Source organism: Filicampus tigris, chromosome 17, assembly GCF_054856515.1.
Source record: "Filicampus tigris isolate MCC_2025a chromosome 17, RoL_Ftig_1.0, whole genome shotgun sequence".
Lineage (NCBI taxonomy): Eukaryota > Metazoa > Chordata > Actinopteri > Syngnathiformes > Syngnathidae > Filicampus > Filicampus tigris.
Window position 1 is genome coordinate 16,582,267 of NC_141233.1, and position 11,220 is coordinate 16,593,486.

At 45.8% G+C, this 11,220-nt stretch overlaps 1 protein-coding gene across 1 annotated transcript; it reads left to right on the plus strand.

The window, feature by feature from the left end:
- Window positions 1–206: 206 nt before the first annotated feature.
- Window positions 207–10,796, plus strand: mpzl1l (myelin protein zero-like 1 like). The gene is made up of 6 exons (XM_086057505.1): window positions 207–394; window positions 2,679–2,860; window positions 3,798–4,008; window positions 5,434–5,563; window positions 7,719–7,824; window positions 7,967–10,796. The coding sequence occupies exons 1-6, from the start codon at window positions 322–324 to the stop codon at window positions 8,060–8,062; spliced, it is 798 nt and encodes a 265-aa protein (XP_085913631.1). The 5' UTR covers window positions 207–321; the 3' UTR covers window positions 8,063–10,796.
- Window positions 10,797–11,220: the final 424 nt, after the last annotated feature.

Sequence of the window (11,220 nt, forward strand, 5' to 3'; positions counted from 1 at the left end):
ATCGTTATACTGCAAGTACAACTCTGCCTGTCTGAGTGCAGCTGCCACCTATTGTCGTGGGTGTGCAATTATACTATTCTTGTCCCTATTTGAGAAGAACTGGGTTAGCAAATCTGCCACATCCAATATGGCGAACGTGATTACTTACCACCAACGGGCCAACGTGGTGGCTGGATAAATGATGCAATACACCGGTTGGCCCACAGGGAGGCGGAATGCACGTCCTTAACTCAGCCGCGAAGAAGACCGATCGATGCTTCTGTGAAGAGGGTGGGGAAAAAGATCACAAACTCCTTGGGGTTTTTTTTTTTGAAAGACACAATGGAGCCTAAACGGCACGATACGATTTCTACACATGGTTTACTAACTGGATTTGTGTTCTTAATTTTCTCAGGTGAGTCCAATTTAGTCATTAGATGTGTGTGTGTTGTCCCCCACCCCCTTTTTCCTCGGGTGGGTTGTGATTTCAAGACACTCGACGACGTTGTCCCGAGGATCACGTCTAGGCGACACCTTCACGCAGTTTTCCTCATTAATGTCGCATATTGAGCTCTCATTAACACGGCCGAACTCGTCCCCGGCTCGGTTCGCTTTAGAAGAAGCATCGTATGAACTCGACGTCTGTAGAGGGAGTGCGCAACTTGGAGGTTTTGAGCAGAGGCGGACCAAAACACAAACAAGCCTCGTTGGCCTCTCTGGGGCCGCACAATTCGCCAAACTGCTCGCATTTCCCGATGAAAACAACCTTTGCTAGGTGCGTTAGTCAAATTGAATATTGTAGAGAAACATATTGCAACATTCAGTGACCGAAAATACGTTCTTAAATGAAACAACACACAAAAAAACACATATCTGACGCAATTGGCAGGCTGTGCATTGGATCCGCGTGTGTGTATTTTTAGAGTTTATTTATTAGTTTCATCAGTTAATAAATATAACTGCCATTTTTGTATTCCATGGTCGTGAATTTCCCTTTTCGAATACATAATCAGAAAGCAACGATTGTTGACGTCAGTGTGTCGTAAGGGAATTGGCATTTCACTGTCAATGAACATGTTATTGTTCATTATTCGTGCTGTCTAAAATGCCCTTGAAACAACAGTGAAGCCGACATTAAATGCAGACGAGTGTTCAAAGTGGCTAACTTTTTAGCTTAGCATCGTCATCCTGAGGTGTACCTACGACCTGGTGGCACGTCCCTATCGCGATACTTGACGTCGAGACTGCGATATTGTTTGAATGGCCGACTTGATCTAAATATTGAGCGACACAAATGGATAATATTGTAAAAACATTGACGATATGTCACAGCAATGCATAGGAATTGCTGACCAAATCACGCTACCATAAAGATGGTTGTTTGCCAGTAAATAATTGATTCTAAAAATGATCAACGAAGCATCGCAACCCAGCGTGGGAATCGCAGAATAAGTCATTGTACGATTTGATGGTGGATGTTTTTCCCTAATAGTAACACAAATCCGTTTGTTGTTTTTTTATTCCCCTTTTTAAATTGAAGTATTTTTAAATAAGCCACAGTGAAGCCCCACCTATGTGTGGTTCACTATTGACGAATCCTCCTATTTTTCCTCTGTGGAACCTATCGCTTATTTGCAGGGTTTGTGCTCTTTCTTCAGAACTCTACGAAGCACCATTACATAAAGTAGCAATTGGTGTCACTGAAGTATGTATGTTTGAATTCAGTTTACCTTTAATAAGCCAGGGCTAATATTGTAAGATGAGTTTGAAATGATAATGGGTTTTTTATGATCGCAGTTTGTGTTATGTTTATGGTTGAAGCTGTTAATAATACATACTGTATATATGTCTATGGTTAAAGCTATTCGTGGCAGGGCTCAATTCTTATCCCTGTGAATTTGGGTTTACTGTATTAATCCGACAGTGCTGGTAATCGACATTCAGTTGTATCATAACACATACAAAAAAAAAAAAAAAAAAAAGCTTCCTTTTTTTCAGTACATGATTACGTGTTAAAAAAAGCAAGCGGATACACTATTTGGATAGCTGACAGCCGTCTGGTGTTGCTGTATCGGTACTTGAAAGTCGATCATGTGGTACGTCGTTATTATTCCGACCGTTTTTAGCTTGGAGGCAAATATGGAGCCAGTCTGCTTTCTCACGCCAAGTGCCACTTCTACTTTTGACTCTTTGACAGGCGCAACGGCTGACTAACGCTCGCTTCCCTGTCTGGTGTTGCGAAATGTGGGCACTCTACACACAGACCTTGCTTGTGCACATCGCTGCTTCTTCAACCTTAATACTGTGCATACATATAGAAACAAAATTAAAAACTGCACCGCTGCTTAGATTATTCAATTTAATTGAATATGATGCACATAAAAGTTAACCAAACAATGCACCTGAAAATGTTTTAAAACAAACACACAGAGCTATGCTAATTTTATTTAGCCTGTCAATGGAGTTTTGCTTTGTTTGCACAAAGCTGCACGTTCATTGGACAAACTGATACGATTGGCGTGAACCCGTTGATGTAGAAATATACCATCTTTATGAACACATGTTTGTTTTATGGATCAGTTTGAGTGTAAACTTCAACTACGAGTGACAAAGAGCTTGCAGCAAGCGCATTGTGCCTCTAACTTGGAGAGAGGGGGAGAAAAAAAAAAAAAAAAGCGTCAAGTTTGTCCGTCTTTCAGCCTGGACGCCGACGCTAGCCATTGACATCTACACGGAGCCCGAGGTGATGGTGGAGAACGGGACGGCGTGCGTGCTCCGCTGCACCTTCAAGTCCAACGAGGTGGTCAGCAGCCACATCACCGTCACCTGGAACTTCCAGTCCAGTCAGCCCGACAACCAGTTCTCCAAGGCGCCGTATGCGGTGAGTCGCCACCCGGAAGACCTTCCCGCGGCTCCCAAACAGGCCTTTTCCGGCCCATTGTCCTTCAAGGCGCTGACGCGGAAGGAACACGAGCAGCTAAGCAAGCTCAATGATGCTCAACGGGCGGCCATCATCAAACGAATCGACAGCTATTTTGATCTCCGCTATCCTTCTGACACTTTTTAACTTGAAAAGGTACAAATCCTCAGAATTTAGCCTCTCTGAGATTTTCCTCCATGGACGCAAATGATGAATGGATTTTGGACCATTTTGAATTAAACAAGCCACCCAAACGATTAATCAATATAATTAGAGATTAATTTGATAAGCAATGAGTTGTCGATTGTCGCAGCTCTAGATGGGATAATCGATCCCAAAAAGATTTCAAAGTGTTGTTGGATGGATAAATCGAGAGACTTCTGTCGCTCTGTTACTTTTGTCGCATGTCTTCCTCGCTGTCACGCTTTGCCCATTTCCTGTCCCCCGGAAAGTCAAAGAAAAAGCCCAGCAGATATGTGCGTGTGACGTTTGTTTTCGTAGGCGAATGAAAAACAGGATGTAAGTGTTTGCACGTTCCGTTCGCCCGCGAGCAAATGCGGTGACGCGAAGAGCTCGTATTTGCGGAGGACGGTCGCGCCCGTGAAAAAACGTGGCTGGCTTGTTTTGTCTTCCAGACGTTTCGACGGCCTCGTTCGGCCGTGACGATGGTGGGTTTTAAGGGCTGCGGCGGATTGGTAGCAGTTCGGGTCATTCCAAGGTGGAGGAGAATTGATTTGATGGGATGAGAAAAATGGCAATAATGCAGTAAGGACAATAGGAAAGTAGCAATTGGGACTTTTATGGGCTGTGATGCGGTTAAATCTGTGCCAGCGCCCAAGGCGAATGAAAATATAATTCATTCCTTCCTTCCTTCCTTCCTTCCTGCCTTCGGTGGCAGATCTTTTACTTTTACAACGGGAAGGCGGCCCCCGCGCCAAAGGAGTTCAAAGACCGAGTGCAGTTCATCGGCGACATCAACAAGCGGGACGTGTCCATCCGACTGAACCCGGCGCAGTTCAGCGACAACGGCACCTACTTCTGCGACGTGAAGAATCCGCCCGACTTCATGGGCACGTCGGCTCGAACCGAGCTGCGCGTGGTCTCCAGAGGTGAGCGCCGCCCGCTACGCAAGTCCCACAAAAATGTGCAATATCAGGTGCAATTTGGACAATTTGCCTCGCGGGCTCCCTCTAATGGTGTGTGAAAGAATAACTGCCCGGGTACAGTTGAGCTGTATTGCACTAAGGCCCAATCCTATCATTACTTCCTCTTTAGCTTTGTCTCCTCCCCCTTCACCTTCTTTGGGCAGATGAAGACAAGGGGGGGGGTAAAATCGTCGAGTCTAGGGAGGTCGGGGTCCGTCTGTGTGCTGCGGGGCCATACGGTCCTTGTCTACCCCGAAAGATTACCCAGAATTGGGACACGTCTCGGTTGTCGTGAACGCGCATTTCTAGGGGGAAGGGACAAGACGAGACGTTAAGGGCCGCTATTGGCATTGAGCCTTAAATTGAAGAGTTTGTTTTGCTCAAACGTGCCCAACTTTGAGAGCGCAGCGCATCTTGCCGCTGTCATGCGGCTCGACATTCTTGCGTGCTTGTTGTCACTTCTTGGAAAGCGTGCGCCTGCATGTGGCGGCTTGCTTACCTCACTGGACAACATTCCCTAGCAACGCATGAGAAACGTGCAAAACCAAAAACACGCACCACAAGTCCCGCCGTCAAGCAGGGTTTGACATGCAGTTCGGCCCAGTTTACTCCGTCTGCTTCAAGTGGCACAATTTGGTTATGCGTTGTGTTGCGGAAGCCAAAAGATAGACAAAAAGGGCTAATATTATCTTAAAGGGAAATCATGTCAAGAATATGTTCCCGGCAGGCCCACTAGCTGAAACAAGGCGATATGATTAATATGAAATATGAGTTAAGCAGCAAAATGCACCCGTTTTGAGACATCTCAGGGACGGCCATTTTTGTTACTTCTGTGGACTGAAGATGACATCACAACTGCTCAGGTAACGACCAATCACGGCTCTGCTTCAGAAAACAGGTCAGACGGGATTGCCGATTACCCGAGCAACTGTGCTGTCATTTTCAGTCGACAGAAGTGACAAAATGGCCGCCCCTGAGATGGCTCAAAGTGAACTCTTAACAAACGCAATATTGATCAGAATGCCGTTTTTCAACTAGTGGGCTTGCTTAGAACATATTCTTGAAAAAAAAAAAAAAGGTTTGGGTTGACTTTCCCTTGAAGGGCTCTGGGTTTGGGGGGGGGTTGTAATTACGTAAGGATGCCACAAGATGGCAGCCAAGCACTTGAAACAGAAGCGCTCATAAAGCAGCAACAGCACACATGTAGCATGTCCACAATCACGAAGCCATGTTACATAAAGGACTGTCGTGGAATGATTCAGCATTCATCAGTCGTCGCGGCGCGCACAAACAACACGCAAACTGACGTGAGGTGACGTGACGTGACATCCGGGCAAACAAATGCGAGCAGCAGCAGTTGATGCAGCCAATGTTTTTTTGGGGGTGCAGAATCTCTTCCTCGGGGCAACACGGCCGTCATCGTGGGAGCGGTGTGCGGCGTTTTGGCCCTGCTGGTGCTGGTCCTGGTGGCCGTCTGCGTCGTCATGAAGGTGCTTCACAACCGCCACGATTACGAAGGGTAGGTGTGCCCCCCGCCCCAAAAGCTTGCTCCAACACCGGAATGGGTGCTCAGTCTTTTTACCCTAGTATTTCTTTGACCTGATTTTGTTTGCATTTGGACAAATGAGCTGCCATTTTACTGCAACTACTTGTACACTAAAAAGTGAGGGAAATTTTGCTTTGTGGTGAAATTTCACAATGAGACTAAATTGCACGAAAGCCTCTACAGGTAAACGTAGTCGGAACCTTTTTTGCAACCTGGATTTTGGCCTGTTTCCCTGCCACGTCACATCTCTCCTCCCCCGTGCCCTTCTCCTCTTTTGGTTTGTGTTGCAACCGGCCGATGACGCTCTGAACTCGGCGGCCACTTCCCCCCCCAAGAACGTCCTGTCCGAAACCTCGCTTAGCGTCTCACGCAGTGGAGACTGGAAGACTCGCAGGAAGGCGTAGAAGTGGATGGCAAACACCACTTGTGACTTTTGCGCTTCCTTGTCAGAGAGCAGCAGGGTGCGCGGACGTGACCGAAACGGTCAACAGTTTCAAGGTCAAAGTTGGCCTGTAAAGGCTCAAGTGCATTTGAAGTCCGTTGTGAAAAGTGCGAGTCGCTGATTTGTGCCGAATGAATCGTAGCGCTGGTCTAACAATTTGTGCGCCTCTTGACACATCGCATGGCTGCTGGGTTCACGTTTTGATCAGTAACGATTTTCCTTGGCAACGGGGCTAACCGATCTGAGCGGAGCCGCTCGGCGGCTTTGGACGCGTCGCCGACTCAAAATGTCAGCCGACACCCAAAAGTGCGTCGCGAGCGTTCCGCCGTGGTTCTTGGCCATCTTTGGGGTTACTGTTTGCGCCGGCGCCGCTTGCTTCCATCCGTCGTCTCGTCTCGCTCTTTGTCCCCCTTTTGACGGGCGCTAACCTGCTGCGCGCTAGCTCGGCCTGATCACTCACTGAAGCATGTTGACATCGCTTTCAACTCGTAAAGGGGCTTCTTCCCTTTACGGTACACGCTCGGCCTCTCATTGTCGGTTGTCTCAAAGATTTTCCTGACCCTTTGCCAAGCGGATCAGGGAGGCAAAAAAAAAAAAAAAAGTCACACTTGACGCACTCCACGGGATAATCATTCTGCGACATCCGACAATCGGGCCTTTGCTTACTTTAATCGGGGGGGGGGGCGGCTGAATAGGGCTCAAATTCATGCAGATCGATCCGTTTTCCTTCACAGATTTTTCTGGACCGATCCCGCCCCTTTTCTGATCAGATCTGGTAGAAAAAAAAACAAAACACTTTTAACACACCCCGCACCAATCGGGATAATCATTCAGGGACCTCCGATAATTTATCAAGCCTTGGCTGACTTTGCTCAGAACCGAGAGGTCATGCTCAAATTGGCACAGATTATCGGAAGTCTTGGAAAGATTTTCCCGACCGAACCCGACCTTTTTCTGTGCAGATCTGGGGGGGGGGGGGGGGGGGGGGAAGTCACACCACAGTATAAATTGCTCTAAAATGGCCCGATGAGTTGTAGCCAACTTGAATGTGAAAACAAAAAAGTTCCATCCACCCATCCATGACTTCATTCTCTACACTGCTCATGATTCTCATTAGGGAACAATTGGAAAAAGAAAGACAGTTAACATACACTACTCGCAAAAAGTTTGAAATGTTTGACTTTTGGCTGAAGCCAAAATGCACCGGCAGCAAGGATGCCCGCTTCTTTGCCTTTCGGAGACTCTTCTTGCCTCTCAGTCGGAATCTTGCAAAAGAAGACCGCAAGTGTCCTCTGAGCAGGTGGGGGTGGGGGTTGGGGGGGGGGGGGGGGTTGGGCGGGTGGCGAAGGGTGGCAGGAGAGAAGAGAAGCGGCAGTAAAACGGGGCAAAAATCCACGTGTCACGGGCTTATGATGTCATCAGCAGAGAGACGGGAAGAGTCACAGAAAGGCCTGGAAGTGGACGTCCTCGCAAAGGATTTCATGCTGACATTTTTGGGAGTAGTGTAGTGTCAAGTCTTTGACTTTAGCTGTAGCGCCTCACTTGCTCATCACTCACTTTCATTTTGCTGTCTGTTTTGTCTCTTCTTTTTTCCTTTTTTCTTCATTCTTATTTTTGTGTGCGTTTTGTCCTCGTCTCGCCATCGTGCAACAACGACACCGTGGCGAAACCGTACCCCAAAACTAGCTGTATAAACTTGGAAAGCGCGCGCGCCCCGCCTCCGCAACCCATCAAGAAGACGGAGCCCAAGCCGGAGGGCCCCACGAGTACCAGCCCGCCGGGCCAAGCGCAGGTAGGGGACCCCAGCACGCCCCGGCCATGTCAACCCAAGAACGGGGGTGGGGCGGGGGGCGGACGATTGGCGACGCGGGGGGGGGGGGGGATTGGCGGCGTTGATGGCGGTGAAATGATGTCACGTGTTGTGTTTGTGGCAGGGCCCGGTGATATACGCCCAGTTGGACCACTCGGGCAGCAAAAACTCCTTCCACAAGATGGAGCCGGTGGTCTACGCCGACATTCGCAAAAACTGAAACGGACTGGATGGGGGGGGGGGGGGAGCCACGCGCAACAAAAAGTCCAAAACACACACACAGACACTCGTATCAGACCTCTTGCATCCGCCGCTGCTTCTTTGTACAGGGACGCCTTTGCTCTCATTTTTTGGGGGGGATTTTGTCCTCAGCCATCACGTCCACACTTGCATCGTCATCATTGGCTTGTTTTGAAATATGCTCACGTCAACCAAATACTGCTGCACCGTTGGGCATACTGACAGAAATTTCCACAAGCTTTCGACATTCCTTCCTCAGACATCCAGATTTTGTTTTATGAGCCGTGGCTACGGACAACAAAGCGTCTGCTTGACTTCTGGACTATTTGAACAGATTGAAATTGTTTCGACGTTCAGTTCACGTTTTCACGCCAGCAAATACAGGGCACAAATCTGCAATTACAACGTTATTCCTTACAACTAGTTCACAAAGCATTTAAAAAAAAAACGCTGACATAATTGCAGGAAAAAGCCATCCAAATGTTCCTTTGCTCGGAGTTTGGGGGGAAAAAAAATGCTGTAATGGTAAGCGAAGTGAAATTGTCGATCCGTGCTGCCAACTGCTGACTTGGCAACTTTCCCGAAACGAAACGTTTGTCATAGAAACGGGACGAGCGACAAAAACGTAGCCGCTTTTTGTGGCGCGAAGACTCCAAATGACGGCACTTGCGCAAAGCCATCCCAAAAGTCCGCTTGGCGTAACGATGTCCCCGATGACGGAGAACAACGACAAAACGCAAATATTGATCGGTCAGGCCCATCCCGAGAAAAAAAAAACAAAAAAAAACGTCGAATTTGTGTCAAATGTTGTCGGCGGCGGACGAACACTTTGTACTGGTGCTACTGTCGGAAATCACAGCCACTGCCGGCTGACGCCAAGCTGGATTGTTTGACGTTTGATTGCTCGCCGGCACTCTTGTTGGCTCTGCAGGCCGTAGAATCATCCTTATTCTAATTCTTCTTCTTCTTCTGATGATGATGATGACCATACGCGCTCACCACTTTGCATGTAGCCTAGCCGCTAGCGGGTGGGCTGGCTAACTAACGTTACGTTACCGTTGAAAGCATGTCGGTGTCGTCCTTCCGTGCCTCACCGGAACATTTGGACAAATCATATCTGTGCAAGTACATTTTTTTTTTAAATTTACTTTTGCATGTTGAAAGGAGAAAGAAAACCGATAAAAATGTCCTCCTAAGGTGTTTGCATGCGATCTACTGGCGTGATGATCCTCTAACAAAAAAAAAAAAAAAAAGATTGTTGACGTATAAGCATTGAAAATTTATTTAAAAAAAACAAAAAATCAAAAGCGGGCCAAACATCTTTGTCATGATCATGGCCATCATCCGTGATTCAGCTTTAAAGTGCATTTGTATTTCTTGAAGCCAAATTGAGTTGATGTGAACGACGTGTCATTCCCCCTGTGCGCTACGTGTCATGTACGCACGGGCTTCGTGCATTCGTGCTGCTGCTGTTTACTCAAAGTGCATTCCAGTCTCATGAGCACGCCCCGCATCCCTTCATTATTTGCGCTCAAAAGCCGTGCCTGCAGGAGTGACCACGTGTAGTGACCGAAAGGAGCCACCAGAGGTCAGCGGTTGCCATACCAATTAACACGCTAGCTCACGAGGTTGATACAATCCTGACTTTTTCTTGTAATATAATATTACAATTCTTTTTACCCCCCGAGAAATCAAACCACAATTCTCGTAAAAAAAAAAAAAAAACTAAACAAACAAACACAACAACATAACTCTTGCTTCTAGATTACGAGAACATGTGTACGAAAATAGAATTTGTCAGAATACAATTTCTTTTCAATTTCTTCCAACAAATAGCCAAAACGCTTTGATGAGTCACTGGATGACAAATTTCATTCCAAAATTTCCCTTAAAAAAAACAAACAAGAAAACAAAATTGGAGTTCTTTTGCAGTTTCTCCACAGTGAGTGAAAAGCACAATCACAGTCTGACTTAGTCATAATATTCTGAGAAGCATCATTTTTATGGGGAATTTTATTTTATTTTTTTTAAAGGGACATTTTTTTTATATTAGCGCCCTTAGCTTGTTAGCACTGTGGGCTTCACTTTTGCAGGCACCGCTAGCTTTTTATTGAACGAGTTCACTAAGTGTCTTCACCCAAAAACACCAACTTGTATGATAGCTCGCCGCTTTTTATTTTATTTTATTTTTTTCCAGTTGTGGTTTTCTGCTGCTGGGGGCTGTGTGTGTGTGTACGTGTGTGCGCGCGCGCGTCCCTGCGTTTGTGTTTGTGCGTGTTGCCGTCGTCCACGTGGTGTTGTAAAGTATAAATTATAAAAAGACGGACGGTCCTAGCTACGCTTTTCAGCTCTCTGTGTGCTAAATAGTTGTTCTATTTGATAGCATTTTTTGTTTGTTGTGAAATAAAATTAAAAAAAAAATGCACTACGTCTTAAATACGGAAGACAAAAACCTGCCCTGTGATTTTTATTTTTGTATGTCTCGGAATGACTTTGGCCTCTCGTTTGAAAAGAAATCCCAAACAAACTGGAATGTTGTACATTTAGTGCCTTTTACATTTCATCAGCTAACTTGAACGTCTGCTTCAGATAGAAAAGATAAGATTCATTTATTTTTTTCCTTTTATTGTATGTATTTTTTTATACGCCTATTAGCCTGTTCTGTATCCACTTGTTCAAATTTTATATAAAAAAAAAAACTATTTCTGGCCAAATGTGGTTTGTCTCTTCATTTTCATTCAGAATCTCCTTCAAGCATTTAGCCGTCGTTGAAATCCAGTTGGCTGGTTCACAATTTACGCCTGACTCATTCAGTGCCAAAAACGTTTTTATGTCTTTTCGCAGTCCAGCCATTCAACCCCAGGAACTTAGATTTTCAAATTTTGTTAAACATTTGGGTAAAAGAGGGTCTGAAAATGTCTGAAAATGTTTTTCTTGTAACATTGCCACTTTTTATTTCTATTGTATTTATGACTCTTTAAAAAATATATCTTTTTATTAGGTATGTGCCTTTTTTTCTTTTAACCCATTTTTTACCCTCAATATCACCATTTAAAACCCCCTGACTTGTTTGAGTTTTTTCTCATAGTAAGATTGTATTGTTGTAGCATATATATATATAAAAACTTCAGAACAGAA